This window comes from Abramis brama (genome assembly GCF_963993115.1).
Source record: "Abramis brama genome assembly, chromosome: 10".
Taxonomy (NCBI): domain Eukaryota; kingdom Metazoa; phylum Chordata; class Actinopteri; order Cypriniformes; family Leuciscidae; genus Abramis; species Abramis brama.
This window is the reverse complement of record NC_139972.1, coordinates 32,246,020-32,264,187: the sequence shown is the minus strand read 5'-3', so window position 1 is coordinate 32,264,187 and position 18,168 is coordinate 32,246,020. Positions and strand designations below refer to the sequence as shown.

General features: G+C 38.5%; 2 protein-coding genes across 3 annotated transcripts in view; one reads left to right on the top strand and one right to left on the bottom strand.

Moving 5' to 3' along the window:
• Positions 1 to 15,756, top strand: part of rcbtb2 (regulator of chromosome condensation (RCC1) and BTB (POZ) domain containing protein 2) — a 39,847-nt gene extending 24,091 nt beyond the window's left edge. Inside the window, exons 7-12 of one of the 2 annotated variants that reach the window (XM_084125385.1) lie at positions 533 to 675; positions 1,836 to 2,026; positions 3,481 to 3,607; positions 4,544 to 4,683; positions 4,894 to 5,024; positions 14,038 to 15,756. In XM_084125385.1, the coding sequence (XP_083981511.1) occupies positions 533 to 675; positions 1,836 to 2,026; positions 3,481 to 3,607; positions 4,544 to 4,683; positions 4,894 to 5,024; positions 14,038 to 14,178 (873 nt within the window). In that variant the 3' untranslated portion in view covers positions 14,179 to 15,756. Of the gene's footprint in view, positions 1 to 532; positions 676 to 1,835; positions 2,027 to 3,480; positions 3,608 to 4,543; positions 4,684 to 4,893; positions 5,025 to 13,980 lie in introns of both variants that reach the window. The other variant, XM_084125386.1, reaches the window with a different exon arrangement.
• On the bottom strand, positions 5,037 to 7,979 carry LOC311090214 (piggyBac transposable element-derived protein 4-like). Its single transcript, XM_084125388.1, has 3 exons — positions 7,938 to 7,979; positions 7,602 to 7,670; positions 5,037 to 7,381 (listed from the first exon to the last, which is right to left on the bottom strand). Exon 3 carries the CDS (start codon positions 7,211 to 7,213, stop codon positions 6,131 to 6,133), a length of 1,083 nt encoding a protein of 360 aa, XP_083981514.1. The 5' UTR covers positions 7,214 to 7,381; positions 7,602 to 7,670; positions 7,938 to 7,979; the 3' UTR covers positions 5,037 to 6,130.
• Positions 15,757 to 18,168: the final 2,412 nt, after the last annotated feature.

Below are 18,168 nucleotides of genomic sequence, written 5' to 3'. Positions count from 1 at the left end.
AACTATTTTTAAAAGTTTTAGTTAACAGAAACAACAATGGTAAAAAAAATGGTTTTATTATTATTTTCTAAAAGTGACAGATTTATACATTCTTTTGTATTTCTTAATGTTCTGTTTAATTGTTTTTCTGTCAGTTATTTTGTAATCCATATTTATTTGAGTAAGGTCGTGCACAGAAAATAATTTGTCTTAATACCAGGAGTGATTTCCTAATATCAAGACTAATTATTTTCTGTGCACGACCTTTAAAAGATCCACAGACGAACAAAAGTAAATAGAATTATAAAAAATATTAGACAAAAAAAATTAAATGATAAAATTGTTCATTGTTCAAACTAATTTTGGTATATGGTCTTGTCAGTCATATCAGTTGCTTTGAAACAGTATGTGACCGCCCTGTTCAACCACACGAATAGCCAAATACTACTACATTAATCTCAATTACCGTGCTATTGTAAACATTCACCGTCACCGTAGATGTCTGGTGCAAATAAGGTGCTTCTATCAGCCCTGATCTGTCTTCTCTCCACAGGTGGTATGTGGATACGCACACACACTGGCTCTGACAGACGAGGGATTTGTTTACTCTTGGGGTGCGAACTCCTACGGACAGCTGGGTACGGGCAACAAGAGCAACCAGGCTGTGCCCACCCTCATCAACATGGACAAGGAGAGGTTAGATCCACATCGCGGCTTCCCACCTGACTGATTTCACAGAGACAGTTGATCTGGTGGAAATAATTTACCTGTCATCTTCTCACCTGGTTTTCTGTGCAGTTGAATGCATCTGGGTGACAGTTTAGACATATTGCTATTCACCCATGTCATGTATTTCCTTAACATTTATCAAAGACAATCAAATTGAGTGAGAAAAGTATGTGGTTCATAAAGCTAGGAATGGTTAAGGAAGCACTTCAACAGGCGTTATCACACGTGGGCGTCCACTCAAGAATTGTGGGAAACTGAGAGAGCTCTTCTCAGACAGTTGGGATTTGGAAAAAAGTTTTAGTTGACAATTTATACTTGAACTCAGCTCAAAACACTAATGATCAATGATAAACACACTTTTTGATTCTTGAGAGGAGAAGGCACACAGCACATGGCCTGCAATTTTATTGTACTTGTCATTTGAAAATATCAGCATATACGTTTTTAAAATAATCAGAGATGATTTATTTGATTCAAATTGACATTTTATGACTGTGTATAACATTATAGCCCTAAAACCAACTGTCCTCGGACCATAATGCAGTACTTCATATAGATTAATGTACATATTAAACTTAAAATAAACAGAAAATATGGAAATTGGAAATTGTTTCACGGTTTCCACAGAAATATTAAGCAGCACAACAGTTTTCAACATTGATAATAATCAGAAATGTTTCTTGAGCATCAGATCAGCGTATTAGAATGATTTCTGAAGGATCATGTGACACTGAAGACTGGAGTAATGATGCTGACAATACAGCTTTGATCACAGGAATAAATTACATTTTACTATATATTTCAAATTTTAAATTGCAATTATATTTCACAACTGTTTTACTTTATTTTTGATCAAATAAATATGTGTGAGAGAATGTTCAGAATAATCCAAAATAGTTCCTCTGTAAATAAACCTTTTTAGTTCTGTAGTTTCTTTCCAGTACTCAAGATTCTGTTTTTGAAGAATGTGTCAATAACATAAAGAATGAATTACTGTATGTGTTGGATTTCTTGCTGATATCTCCTAGTTATTTTACCGTTTACCAATCAAAATGTCTTTTATCTTATGTATGAAACGTATGAAGAAGCTTTTAATGATATAACAGCAGCATCTGTGTGTCCTGCAGAATGGTGGAGGTCGCTGCGTGTCACACCAGTCACACATCGGCGGCCAAAACACAGAGCGGTCAGGTTCTGATGTGGGGTCAGTGTCGGGGTCAGGCCGTGGCTTACCCTCACCTCACACACTTCACCAGCACTGACGACGTCTTCGCATGCTTCGCCACACCGGCGGTCACCTGGCATCTCCTGTCTGTGGGTAAGAGCGCTGTTCCAAAATCAGCTTTCTCACTGGATACTAAAGCTCTTGTCACAGCACAATTGTGTTTTAGTGCTCAATCATGATCGCCCACAAATTCTTCGCTAAACAGTCTTGGACCAAACCAACCGGCTCTGAGAAGAGCCAGTATTGCAGCATTTTATCTGGGGGTTGTGAGAGTTAATGTTAGGTTAAAAGTTGGCTAATGTTAGCTGACGTTACCTAGTTAGCATCTACTAGCATGCAAAAACTCACCACTGTGGAGATTGGCAGGATTCCCGTTACTACAGTGCTCTGCACATGACTTGCAGTGAAAAAATATATCATGGCCACTGCATAAAAACAAGGGAATGAATTAGAAGACTGATTTAAAGACTGTATGTGTGAAAGGGTCTAATGTCAAGTACAAGTAATGTCCCAATAAATCAGCATTGACTGAATTGTAGTAAATACAGTGGTGTGAAAAAGTGTTTGCCCCCTTGGTAAATATGATCAAATATGGCTGTAAAAAAATAAATCTGCATTTTTAATCCTTTTGATATTTTATTTAAAAAATGTGCAAAAATCTAACCTTTCATTGAAGTAAAATAATTGAAAGTGGGGGGAAAATCACATTATGAAATAAATGTTTTTCTCCAAAACACGTTGGGAACAATTGTTTGCTCCCTTTTATTAAATACTTTTTGCAACCTCTTTTTTCCAAGATAACAGCTCTGAGTTTTCTCCTATAATGCCTGATGAGTTTGGAGAACACCTGACCAGAGATCAGAGACCGTTCCTCCATACAGAATCTCTCCATCCTGTTCTCCGTTATAAGATTTCTAGCACAGGCTGTCAGGTTTAGATTTTTTATCTGTTGGCATTTGATCGAATCCGTGATGCCATGTATCTGAACAAGATGTCAAGGACCTCTGGCAGAAAATTGGGCCCACAGCATTAAAGATACAGCAGAGTATTTCATTTTACACACGGGGTACTTTTCTATCCCTGTGTGCACCAAACTCATCTTAAGTGTTTGCTGCCAAAAAAAGCTAATGTTTTTGTTTCATCTGACCATAGAGCATTTGAAAAGTAACTGACACTACTGGAACTTCAAACGGGACGGGTTCTATGGTCAGATGAATAGAACCCGTCCCGTGTTTAATGCTGTGGGCCCAATTTTCTGCCAGAGAAAATTAATTTCTGCCAGCTCTAAATTTTCTAGATTTTCTTCACACACAGTATGATTTGCAGTCTGACATGTTTTTCCACACCCTTTTGATTGACAGGATATAATCGGCCCTGATCATCGGCTGTTTTTAAACAATCGGTGATAGCATACACATATATATATATATATATTTATATATATATGTATATATATATGTATTTGTTAAACCCATCTCCTAACAGGACGCTTCACTTTGAGATGTAATGTTTTATGTTGTATTTTCTGACTCTTTTCTGCTCATTAGACGGAGATGACTACCTGACTGTTGCCCAGTCGCTAAAGCGAGAGTTTGACAGCCCAGAAATCTCTGACCTGAAGTTCCTGGTAGATGGGAAGTGTATTCACGTGCACAAAGCCCTTCTTAAAATCAGGTAATCTGAAACCTGCAATACAATAATCTCTAAAGGCTTTTGCCTTTTTAGTAAAAATCATGCTTTCCTGTTGTGTGATTTGTCAACAGAAGATTTGGGTTTTCCCCTTCGTTATCATTCCCATCATTAAACACATTCTCAATTCAGCTGAACTGTTGACATGAACATGTACAGACACACTCCTGACTGCGTACTGTTGCATAAGTATTACTCTTTGTCTCTGCAGTCACTGTTTTAATATGTGTTCTGTCTGTATCTTATGAGAGCAGTTCTGTAGTTAAAGTTTGTTTTTCTTTCCAGTTGTGGGAAACAATGAGAGTCGGGGATGCAAGTGCAGACAGGACAATGAGAAGGAAGCTGTAAAAAATACAGTGCAAATTAGACATAATAATACAGGGCAAACTAAGACGTGTAGTTCAGCTTCACAGAACAATGTCAATAATACTAGTTTGTGTATAGTACACAATGATTACAAAATTTGTCTAATTTGTAAGGATTAAAGCGAAATACACATAAGCATTATTCATTTAATAGTTTATATGACTGTTGCATTGTATGACTGAGAACCAGATTCATGTCAGACTCACACACACTCACACTCTCTCTCTCTCTCTCTCTCTCTCTCTCTCTCTCTCTCTCACACACACGCACACACTCTCTCTCTCACACACTCTCTCACATCTCACATGCACACACACACTCTCGCATGCACACACTTTCTCTCTCTCTCTCCCTCTCTCACACACACACACACACACACACACACACACACACACACACACAACAAACATACAGCATGTATTTGTGAACAAATGATTCTTCTGAGCTGTTAAAAATAACAGATTTTTTTTTTTTACAATAGATGGAATTTTTAACAAATATCAAAAATAAATAGCATTCATTTAAAAAAATGTAATTTTGTGGTTGTGTTGGTAGGTGTGAGCATTTCCGAGCACTGCTGAACGAGACCGATGAAGAGACCATAGAGATTCATCAGTTCTCTTATCTGGTGTATCGTGCATTCCTGGAATACCTGTATACTGATACCATCAACCTCCCACCTGAGGACGCTATTGGTAAAACACCCCTTCATGCTGACGGCCATATCACACTCTGAACTCAATTGAACGCAGATATATACCTGTTTAAAATGGTTTTAGATGGAGTCCAGCATGTCACGCTGAAAGACTTGTTAACTGCCCCCTAGAGCAGCACTCGTGTGCTGAAATGTCTAAGTGATGATGTTGTTTGGTCTTTATGATCCTGTGATGGTTTGCATTGTACAGGTCTGCTGGATTTGGCCACATACTACCGTGAGAGTCGTCTGAAAAGACTGTGTCAGGAGACCATCAAGAGAGGCATCACAGAGGAGAACGCCGTAACACTGCTCTCAGCTGCTGTCAAGTATGAAGCACGGGTGAGACTCGATCATTCAGCCGTATATCCATCCACTTACATATAGGTCCTGTTCCAAACGTCAGTGATTAACATTAGGATGATGCTAAGCTAACAACTCAATACTCAAAGATAGCTCATGTGAAGTAAACAGTAGACTCAACTAACATATTGCTAAGCTAACGACGTGGTACACTAATAATGAAAAATGCAAAGAACACAGATATTGGTTGAATAGCTCACATGAAGTGCAGAAAAGATTTGACTAACAATCATTGATTCAGCAGAGTTTGATGTTAGCATAGTACAGCTTGTTTGTTTTTTTACAATCACTAGGACCCATTTTTCTCAGTTTCCCAGATAATTTTTCCAAACTCTTCACACAGTTTCTCATAACCAACTTTCATCTTTAGTCAGCTGCAAATATGGCTTGACCCCAAAAAATTCTAACAAAAGGTTTCTCAGTGGTTTACAGTAGTATCAGATGTACTTAAAAACATACTAAAAGTTTACCAAAGTTTGACTCCAGGAAAGGCCCCATTTTCAAAATGGCGGCTGTCAGGTTCTTTAACCCTCTGGGGACCATGGTGTTTTTGGGGCCCTTGGGATGTTTTGACATGCCCTGACATTTGTGCTTTTTTCAGTTATTTATAAACATGTTAATGGCAAAGGTGTAAATTAACTCTATATAGCACAAACGGGGCTACCATAATATGTAAGTAACATGTATGTACATGTTTGTATTTTTAAGAGAATAATGTTTATGCGTGGTTATTGAAAAAAATAAAAATGAAAGTGGCTGAAATAAGACCACAAAACACATACTAAATATGTTTCCCCAAGACTTTTGAGTAATGGATGTTGTCGCTTCGAGTTCTGGCTTCAAAATGATGTGAAAATCATCCTGCCTAATCGTTCTCATAAAACAATACATTGATTTAAACATTGTAAGACAGTTTTTTTGTCAGAAGAGGTTTATGCATGGGAGTGGTAATGGCCTATCAATATTAATGAGATTCAGACCAGGGGTGTGACATAGACACCAACCCCCCAACCTAAAGTGCTACTTTCTGTGACACACCACAGAGCTCTGCAATAAGCTGTTCCATGAACTGTTTATGGGTCATGTTACCACATAGCTCTTTGTGGATAAGGAAACCATTGGTGGCAGCAATGTCCAAGAAGTGTAGAAAGATCTTTCTGTACCACTTCATGGTTTTGTGTTGTGCAGTGTAGTACTGTAAGAGTTGATCGGACAGGTCCACACCCCCCATGTTTTTGTTGTAGGCAGTCACAGGTGCAGGACATGGAAATGTCATTGTCCTCCATGTATCTTGTGTTTTCACGAATCCACCTGATGGATCCCCTGGCAGATTTTTTTGAGAGTGAATTAGTTGTATCACGTGGGCAGTCATTTCTGTTGTCCCTGTAAGTACCACATGCACCAAACTTCATTGCAAACAAGTCTTTTAGGAGCTTTGGGCTTGTGTAAAAATTGTCCATGTACACATGGTACCCCGAGCCTAAAACTTTACAGTCTAAAAGAGATGTTACAGCATCATATGACAGTCCATGCCCTGTGGGAAAGTTGTTCTTTCCTGTGTACACAGAAAAGTCCACAGTGTATCCATTTGAGGAGTCTGCAAGAACAAACAACTTGAAACCCCATCTGGTTGGCTTAGCTTTCATGTACTGTGTCATACCTGTGTGTGCTTTGCATGCCACCATTCTTTCATCCACAGCTAAGTTTCTTCTAGGATGATAGATGGATTTACAAGCATGACGGATAGTGTCCATGAGAGGTTTGACTCTGAAAAGACGGTCATGTTCAGGTGACCGTCGGTCGGTCATGTCGGTCGGTCGGTCGTCGGTCATGTTCAGGTGGTCATGTTCAGGTGTGCCCCTCTTTCTGTCATTCTCCTTATCTGCATCTGGGTTACTCATGTGCACATTCCATGAAATGGTGCGGTATCTCTCTCTTGCCATGATTGTGGCAGGAAAAGGCAAAGAGAAAAGACTGTCTTGCCGCCAGTAGTCCTTGATGGAGCTCACCTTCACCATGGCCATGTAAAACACCAGCCCAATGTAGCGGTACATCTCACTGATGCTGACATCAGTCCATTTAAATTTGCGCCCCCTTGCAATTGCACCAGCAGCCTGAGCATTGGTGTTGTGGCACAGAGTTGACACTGCATTCTCAGAAAAAAACATTTTGAAGAGAGTCTGTGGAGTGTGTGTCTCAGCTGTGGTCCAAGTTCCCAGGCAGGCAGGAATCTCAGAGTCTGTGGAACCATATCAATGTCAGTCTCTGTTTCCCATGACAGAGTGGACTCCTTGTTGCTCGTCTGAATGTTTGTCTTGGCCCTCTTTGCCACATTCCTATAAAAATAATAATAAAATAAAGGTTAATAAAGTTTGATCAAAGTACTATCAGCATGTCAGGGCTATCAGGGCAATCAGCATGTTGATAAAACAAAAAAATATATAAGCTCTTTTATATTAACATTACCAATCAATAATTGTAATATTGTGCATGCATAACACACTTTTTGCAAAGCCACAGTAGTAGGTAAAAAATAGTAGATAAATATGTACTTACTCTTTTTGATTTCCGTTGCTGCGTGTCCTGCGAGTTGCAGTGGAAGGCGAGAGTGAACAAGATACATTCCTTTTAAAAAAAGTTAAAAACTATTATCATATATTTTACAGAGTACTATTCCAGCACATGCATAAATGATGGACATTTAGCAATGCTGATAAAGCAACACAATATAAGCTCTTTTATATTAACATTACCAATCAATAATTGTTATATTGTGCATGCATAACACATTTTTTGCAAAGCCACACAGGCACATATACATTTGTATCATCACTAAGTATATAAACAAAATGTAACTAACATCTGTAAAATAGTAGGTAAATTTATACTTACTCTTTTTGATTTTTGTTGCTGCGTGTCCTCGTTGCAGTGGAAGGCGAGAGTGAACAAGCTACATTCCTTTTAAAAAAAGTTAAAAACTATTATTATCATATATTTTACAGAGTACTATTCCAGCACATGCATAACTGATGGACATTTAGCAATGCTGATAACAAAAAACATATGTAACATCATCAACCAATCTCAAAAAATAAATAATAAAGTCATACAGGCTCATATTGTATTAACACTAAGTATAAACAAAATTGAACTAACATCTGTAAAATAGTGGGTAAATATGTACTTACTCTTTCTGCTTTCTGACTGTGTTGCTAAGCGCACTCTGAGTTGCAGGCGGAGGTAGTGATGAAGCTACATTCCTTTTAAAAAAGTTGAAGAATATTATTACATAAATATAACTATTAGTCTATAATGAATAACTGATGTAAATAATTTTAGACGCGTGCAATAAGCCTATATGCGTGTCAATGGGCCATTACCGGAGAGGCACACCGCAAACATCTGCGCACTTCATTAACTGGGTATATTTACACATTTCAGCACATTTACACACATTTACAACTGATATTTGCGAGCATGCATCGTTAATGATAATGAGGCAGCATTTAAACTAGTCAAAATATAATCTAAACACCTAGGCCTATTTTCTAAAATAATTTCTAAATCCTAGCTTTCATACATAATGATCTAAACATATAATTTACACATACAGATACAAATTTCCTAACCAAGGGGTTTACAGTGCGTAGCATATGCACTAAATTTTTTTTTAAATGGTACGAGATATTAAATTCATGGTATAGATATGCACTTTCATTAGATCGTGTTGAATAGGCTATAGGTAGATATCAAATGTCAATACTCTGGATGGCAAGTGGAAAATAGACCCAGTATAATATGTAAGCTTCATGTTTATATTGAATAGCTTGTCAACTAATGCAAGTAAGACTAAATACTTACTCATCCGAAATTCTATCCACGGCTGGATCAAGTCGCTCTTCAAAATACAAACGGTCGTCATCAGAGTAGTCACGCTCTTCTTCTGATGAAAATCTGGACTCTTCGTCGCTAGTATCCAGGACGAGTTGAAGAGCTTCTGCACCGGTGTATCGTGCCATCTTCCCAACGCGCAGGTGACTGAATGATGAAACTTGAAGCGTTTAATGCATTTGCTTGGGGGTGTTTACCTGTTTTGCATACATGGCTTAACACATTATCTTGTGAATAGCGCGCTCCGTGAGTAGGCGTGAACGAATTAAAGTGAATGAGCTCGTAATGAGCTCGACTGGAATCACTCTCTTTTCATACAGATAACAGAAGCTGAGAATATTTATTTTTTATATAAATTACTTCATTTAAAAGATGAGATCTCAAGCTTTATTCCCGTGGGTATGTTTGCCTGTTTGACTGAATTTTCGCGGAGTTACAGATCATTTTCATACGCGTTTCAAATTGGAGTTCATGACAGAGAGAGTGCAGAACTCGCATCATGTTAATTTTTCTTTATTTGGCAAAAAGCAAAACACTTTATTTTTATTGTGAGTACACAGAAAAAAAATAGAAACTGAACAGGATCGATTGATGTATAACACGAGAATGAAAGTTCAAAATTAACAGAGCATTATGAACTTAATTTACATTGCTAAAAAGAAAACGAGCAAAACGCGCGGGCGCGTTTTTGGTCCCCAGAGGGTTAAATTGACCATTACTCATTTGTATTCCTCCTAGACCAGGAATAATGGTGCCTGATGCATGTTTTGGCCATGTAATATTCTAATTAGCATATTTGCATGATAGATAAGTGATTTACAAGTACAATTATATATTAAAGATATTGGTTACAAGCGTATTTATGTGAAAAATAAGTATGATTTCCCTTAAGTAATTGCATATTTCTCCTCTCTCATATCGTTTTGCCTAGTGTTGGTGGTTTCTGTGGTTCATAACCAATCTTTTGATTCCAATAAAGAATAAATTAATTAGAACTGTGTGGTACTGCAAAATTTGTCAAAACAGGGCTGCACGTGAACGCTCAGTACCGCTAACCCCTTTTATTTTTTTTATTTTTTTTTATAATGCGTTTGTTAGTTTTTTTTGCCTTTTTTAAATATTTATTTAATAATTTATCTTATCTATACATATCTTTTTCTATTTTCCTCAGTTGTTTCCTCTAGATTCACTAGATTTACCATTAGTCGTCACACTCTTCCTCCCATAGAGGTTGATTATAGTGATTCTCACAATTCCCAACTTGACATGGTCCACAAGCAGGCATGCATAGTAGTCCATATGCCCTGCAACTGCACCGTTGTTTTCGGCAGGCAGTTGTGCAATTACAGTGGATCATCTGCAGGAGGCTTTCTGGGGCAGCAGTCTTACTGGTCATAACTGGCAGGAACCGGTTGTTCACCAGTTTCCATCCCCAATCCACTGTGTTCATGTCACCTTCCTTTCCAATCCACACTATGATCTGGAAGTAAACTCTTTGGCAGTGGTATTTGGTTACAGACGTTCTGGGGTAACAAATGATTTGGCGGTAACGATTTTCTTGCTAAAAAGGTTGTAGCGCAAAGAGGCAAGTGAATCGGTACTCTTTCCGCCAAACAACACTGCCATTGCCTTGGTCCCATGGTCCTCTATGACATTCCTTGCTTGATGTGGGAGCAGAAACACATTTGCACAGGACTGGATGGTTGATTCACCATTCACAAGTTTCTAGAATGCTGTCTGTTTGCCAACACTAAAAATGCGTGAAGTTGTATCACATCCTGTGAAGGCATGAATAAACAGCAACTGGGAACACAAGTCACTACCCAGGACTTGTTTCATCTCACTGATATTGTACACTTTAGTAGCTTTGGACTTGTCTGAACGAAAATAGAGGCCTCTATTGTTCGTCCCAGCATAGTAGAGGAGAAGAATGAGTAAGTCTGTATCCTCCCCTATCAAGGTTGTGGGCTGATGTTCTGAGGACTTGACTGCAGCTTTGACAATGTCCATGTCTGCATCACTTGATGCATTGATAACAGTGCAGCCCTTCTTCTCCAGCTCCTTGTTCATAAGATTGATAAGTCCTTGTTTGTTGCAAGATCTGGAAAGGAAATCATCTTTTCTTCCCACAAACTCAGTCTCTGCATTGAAGTTAACGATGGGGTGAGTGTTTTCACCAAGTCTCTGATGCGTATTGTCTTTGATGGAAGGACATTCATCAAAAACGACTGTTGCTTTACCATAATGGCGTATGGTAAAGTCTGCATATGACTGTGCAATGGCACCGTAACTGTCACCCTTTTTCCATGCCAAGTGGTGAACCAGGGAGCCACCATCAAGGATATAATGCTCAGTTGGTGGGATGGAATCCAGGACAGTTTTGTTAGATTTTTTGCTTGAGAACTCAGTGACTGTCTGCGCTAGTTGGGGCTTGTTGGCTTTACGGAAGATTTCCTTGCCTTTGAACAGGGCTGCAGGAAATGAGCAGAGCTCATAGCTTATTACATCTTCCAGTGAAAACTGTTCAGTTTTCGACATGATCAGGAACCGTTGGAACAGCAAAGCAGGATCAATGGTTCGGTCTTGGGCAACTTTGATGGTGGAGTCATCTGCATGGGTTTTTTCCCGGTCTTTCCGTTTGAAGGATATTCCAAAAATGGGTTTTCCAATCATCTTTTCAATGATCTCATTGCCAACAGTCTCAAACTCATGCACATTCACCTCCTCTTTGGCAACAACACCAGTTACAATGTTTCTCGGAGATGGGTCGGGAGAGAATGGTGTGCAAATGCTAAGCTTTTCCTTGATTTTTTTCTAGATCAGAGTACTGAGTAGGAGTTACATGACATAGGCTAAATCGTTTACATCTCTGGTTCACCCCAAACAAAGAATTTAGACAAGTCCAATGGATTCACAGACCCAGAAAACATGGGGTTAGACACCAAAGATACTTGGCTAGGTCAAATAATGAAGGAGTTAGGATATTATAAGGGCTTCCTGCCCATCTTGGACGACATCTTGAAAATTACACCTTTCTAGTGGTCAAACTTTGGTAAACTTTTAGTATGTTATTAAGGACACCTAATACTACCAAAAACAGCTGAGAAACCTTTTGTTCAAAATTTTTAGGGTTAGTTTTTTAGGGTTAGTTCTGCATATCATATATGCAGCCGCCTACTTGGCACAGCAGTGAAAACACTTAATTCATGTCTCAAATCAACTCATTCTTCTGTGACACTAGCAAAGTTTTTCACCCAATAAACACAATGTCACTCATAAAACAACAACCTAAAACACACTAACAACAGGAGCATTACACAATGTTTTCTTTTGTAAAATATCTTTATAAAACAAGAATCACACTCTCAACTGTTTATGAACTGCAGTTTAAGTTACATGGTCCGTGTTTATATTAGAGCACAAAATTAGTTTTGACCTTTTGTCTAGATTGTAATGAAATTGAAAGACTAACACCTGTGTAGGTGTTCAGCTGTATCTAATTGTTTTGATATATTACGAATCTAAAAAATAATATTTAAAAATGGTATTACTGTAAAAATGTAGCAAACTGCTGTCTTTCAGCTTTGTATTATGTTAGGTTTTGAACTTAAGTTTAACAGTTTTGAAGAGTATGCAAGCATGTGCAAAGTGGCCTGTAGGTATAAAGAGTTTGTCTAAGTAAGAAAATAATTAATGTAATTAAAAAGATGAAGCCATTGAAGGCATTTCGTGCCAAAACACTGGTAAATGATTCATATGCTGCTGTTGTGCTAACTGTGTGAAGAGCTTTGAAAAAGTGACCCAAGAGAAATGTTTCCTAGCGATTGTAAAAAACTTAAAGCTGATGACTTAAAACACTAATAAGGAATAAATACGTAAACGCAAATATTGTTGGAAATGGCTGATACGAAGCACAAAAATACGAAGCAATTAGAAAACAGCAGTTAAGAAAGCATATGATCGTAGGGATATGGATATGTTTGCAGCCGATCTGCGATTCACCGGCATCGAGGTCATCAAAATTACACTATTATGATAGTTTGATTAATACGTTTATTTGAGGCTATAGACTATATAGATCTGTCTGTGAGACTATAGTTTGAATGAAACACTTTTCTTTGCATGACACGTTACAGTACAGTACAGAATGACTCTTTCATTATTATCCTGAACATTGTATAAGCATTCGTTTCATGTGTCACTGAACGGAAGGGAGGCTTTCAGGAGCGCGTGTACACGTCACATCCTTTTGATTTTCCTGGCAAAAACGTCCCGAGTCCAGGCTTTCATAGAGAACCTAGGAAGTCAGGGAAGGTTTTGTTTTTTTAAGATTCGTTAAAAGCTGGTCAAACATTGGCAATAAAAAAAGCGATTAAAACATGAAAATTCTTACATATAGCCCCTTTAAGGGAAAAAAATGTCCCAAAAATGTATTCTCTTATCATTTACACACCCTCATCCCATCCCAATCAAAACTACTGTCAGGATTTACTAAAGAAAGACGTGAAATTTATTTGAGGAGAGATTTTAAATGAATCATGCTAGGTGATTACCTAAGGTTTGCGCTCGTCAATTTACCAGTATTATTTATCGCCCAAAAAAGCATGTCTTAAACTAGATGCTAATTTGCGCTGCTCTTGGTAGATTGCATTGATCATTATGGAAATTATCTGGCTGCGTATTTTTCAGTTGATCACGCGCTGAACTTTCCACTCTCATCTGCACTTTTTTGGAATTGCGCTCTCACGCTAAGTTGCCCTGTTTAGTAAATCTGGCCCTATATGTTCGGAGCTCACGGTAAAGTTATGCGCAATACTCGCAATTCCAGGCTGAAATTCAGGCCCTGAAAAGATCAATACAATATTCCCATGCAAAATATCACGACACTAAGCTGGATTGTTTTTTTTTTTCCCCATAATAACTACACCTAAAGTTAGCACACCTATGATGTCTAAAAATATCGTCTAGGTAGACAGCTCACTAGGTTTTGGAACAGAGCCCTAAACATGTACATATATTTGCGGTTTCATATATTATTCTGTAGGTCTTTGGTGGTGGTTCTCTTTCTCATTGAATCAGTCCGTCCGCTCTTCATGTGCAGGATCTGGAAGAGTTCTGTTTCAAGTTTTGCGTTAACCACCTGACGGCCATCACTCAGACGCAGGCCTTCGCCGACATGGACCACGATCTGCTGAAGAATTTTATCAGCAAAGCCAGCCGCTACGGGGCCTTCAAAAACTGAGAGAGATGGAGTCTAGGCTGGTCTTCTGCTCGGGCGCTGCTGCATCCAGGCATGTTATCCCAAATGCCTGATCTGGAGAGAGTTAAGCCAAATTCCGGTGGTTTGAGCGTGAAGAAGTGGGAAGCCACTGCACTGGTTGTCTTCTGGGTACCAGTGCCTTTAAAATACATCCCCATCTGAAGCCCTACATAAGCGGAAGAATCCAAGACTAGTGTCTCTGGATTCAAAGGGATGAGGCGAGTTTAAATAGATTGTAATGGAATAGCTAAACAAACAAACACCTCTGAGGTGCTTTACGAGCAAGGGAAGCAAAAGGGAAGAACCATCTCATGTAGGAAAGTGTTGATGGAGAAAGAGTTGCTTTTCTGTTACTGAATTATTGTTTTGGGTCAAGGTTACCAAATCCATCTCTTATTGTCATGATGGCCTTTATAAAGCAGGCCAACAGCTGAACCTCCTGCGTGGTTTCAGAGATAAAGGTGTGTCATAGGATATCATCATTTCTTTTCTTTTTCTGGCATTAGAAGTAACTTGACACAGTAATATGTCATATAAGAGCAGTAGCCTATAGCGTATTTTTTTATTTAGTATCAACTTTGGCACACATTTCATTTACAGATCCAACTAATGTCATTTATGTTGTTTTTTTACTGACAGTAATGTTACTTTTGATATCTTTGCACTCTTCCTGTGTAACAGTGTTATTTTGAATAGGTTAATGTCCGAAAGGTCAATGTCTATGTTTCTGTGCAGTCATATTTTTACAAGCACTAACACGAGGGAATCTCGCAAAATCTGTCAAGAAAATGACCAAACCATACTTCACCCCAAAATCAAAATAATAATAATAAATATATTATTATTATTATTATTATTATTATTTTTGCATAAAGAAAAGATATTTAAAATGAATTTCCCCCCAATTCTCATGAATTGATTTCTTAAATTTGGAGTGAAATGTGAGCAGGACATTTCTTCATGGCATTCACACATCTGCACTGCTATTGTTGGGAAACGGTGCCGTCTGGTGGTGGCGATGCAAATCTAAACGTGCCCATATTCTGTTAAAGAATTCACTTTCTGTTGACAGCTAAAGATTTTCTTGTACCCACAGTGAATCCAAACTCCTTTCAGATATGTTTTATCATCACTCGTCATAGCATCAGCCAACCAACCTAATCTTGAAATAGCACTTGCAACAACAAGCATATGTTTAAATCCAAGGGTTTACAGGAAGTTAAGAGGTGTTGTTCAAGCAAGGTCAATCAGAGAGCGCTTTCACTCTCTCCATGTGTTCTTGATGGTCAATTGTTACAGTCTGTGCATATTTGTTTACACACAGTCAGGGGTTTCTGTTCTGTTGTGGATACATGATTTCCTTCTTTTGTAACCCCTTCACTGAGGGTCAGGACTGCTAACCCTGCCCGATTGCCAAGAGAGGGTCTGTTAAATGTTCCCCAGTGGTCATTTAACACTTGAATAATCTCTGTTTTAAGATGATACCAAACTGCTTGTTTTCCTTTAAACAAATATCATACAGCACTTTGAATATTTAAATAAATGTCCTTTATGTTGATACTGATGTGCTACATAACTGTTTTGGAAACGTTCTAATTACAAATATAATATTGTAATACAAATATTACACTTGTTTCTTTTTTCACTTTTTTTTTTACAAGTGATAATATATTAATTAATTAATTCATATGCATTACAGTATATATATATATATATATATATATATATATATATAATTTATTTAAATACATTTTACGTTTTTATTGAACACACTTTGACTAAAGTCCTGTTCACACCAAGGACATTAATAAAATGACAACTATAAAGTCTTAAAGGTAGAGTATGTTTTTTGACTGTACTAAAGCATAAAAATACCATAATATGATTGCAGATATTTAAGAAACATGCTAAGTTCAAATACTTGTTTCTCCGTAAAACAATGCTACAGCCAGTTATTCTACTTTGAAATGTGCATTCTGTGTTGAATGTCTGTTTTTGTTTTGGTCTGTTTGATCGCGTCCACTCCCGTTGTATTTCGACACCCCGGGTTGGCAGTTCATGGAAAACAAAGCATTTTGCAGCCATGGAAGCCAGCAAACAAACTGGGTCAGAGATCACAGATTCTATCCGACCTAAAAAGCCTCGGCAATAAAAACATTGCAAACGTAGTATACATTAGCTGATCAACTTACAGTGTAAGGCTCATCGCTTCCCATTGTCAATTGCGCTCGTTCCTGTTGCACGTCATCAACCTGGCAACCCGTGTGAGGAGGAGGGGGCGGGAGAAACAACTCTGCAATATTTAAAATTTGGAGTGCAGTACCCATTTCAACCACTAGCTGTAAATATTACATACTGCACCTTTAATAATCATAATTCTATGAGAACAGGAAATCCACACCACTTCTATAACGTGAGAAAGGTACAATATCGTTGGTATCACTGCAATCTGACTTTAAAGAGCTCTGCACACAACATAATGTTTCCGGTTACTAAACGTAACCTCGATGAGGGAGCGAGACGTTCCAACAGAAGTTGACTCGTTGACTTAATTGGCAAACACCTTTCAACTAGAATGACTGAAGCTTGATTGGAATAACACAGTTGTTCTATGTTGGCCAATGGCGTTCAAGCTCATGAATTAGAGGCGGGAACTATATAATGCGCCGCTGAATGGCATTTTATCAGAATCTTTCGACTGAATGGAGCGAATGCTTGCGAAACTCCACTGCAGCAGGGGCTCAGATTTAATGAAACTGGCGAGGTGGCGGCAGCGCCAGCTGCTGTAAGAATACGGGCCATCCTGCAAATCTGCACTGGTGATGAGGGCTATCTAAATATAGAAGCAGGTACTTTCCAGATGTACAAGATTAGACCTCCAGCCAACCTGTGAGAGGATCTGTTTCAACACGATCAGCGGACAGGGAGCTTCTGATAATGCACTCGTAACACTGGGGCGTTTTAGTGTTTGCACGGCAGTCAGTCTTTTTTCAGTCAGCAACCTGTGCTTTTTATATGGAGCTCGCCACTTAAAGGCAAGAGGCTAGAGAAAATAATTCTCATAGGCTTCAGAAGCACCTTCTGTCTTCCAGCTTTGTCGCACTGCACAGTGCAACAACCATAGCACTAAGACAACTAGTGATCTCAGTGCCCGCAATAGGCAGGGAAACCAAGAGAGGAGTAAGATAGCGGGTAGACTTTACTGTAAATCTGACTACAATCCTATGCTGCACGTTCCTCATGTCGGGAATGAATGGCATTTCAGCCACGAGTTTATCATAGAAGGCAATGAACAGCCGCAGCGTATAGGCATATATAGCGGTCAGAGTAAGCAACACATCCACTGGCTGCAAACAAGTGTGGGTATCTGCAGGTTGGAGTAATGCCGAAAGGTAGGGGCATGTAGAAAGGTCTTTATCGTTGGTCGTGAAAGCTGTCTGTTAGGGTGTGGGGTTAGGGGTTAATTTATGTTGTAGCAATTGTAGCCTATTACTCAGACCTGCAGCTAATGCTATCCCTGTCTCGCTGCAAACAATCATAATTGATGGACAGCTTTGCGCGGGAAAAGACAACAGCAGTCTGGCACTGAGAAGCGAAGAAGCCAAGATGAATCCCGTGCATCACTTTTAGGTATGTTCACAAACATGTGAAATTTTATATTTTTGGCTATTGAAGGTGAGATTAATGGTGCTAATAGGTGAGATTAATTAAACGTGTTTAATGCCGTTAATAATTTGACCACTTGCATCTGATTTTATACTAATGCAATTTGTGTCATATAATTTCAATTATTTTAATGTGCTATGCACTGCGTTTGCAGAGGAGAAATGATTCCTCGATTAAATTTGAGTGCTCGATCAAAATAAATAAATTCTCGATTGCAGTTTACCCGTGTCAATTAACTGGCAAAATACCGGGAGTGGCGCATTGCACAGACGAGAATCCATGAACCGTATTATTAGACCGTTTTCT

Excerpts from the sequence above, each read along its gene's own strand:
- LOC311090214 (XM_084125388.1), bottom strand. The coding sequence starts at position 7,213 with ATGTTTTTTTCTGAGAATGCAGTGTCAACTCTGTGCCACAACACCAAT.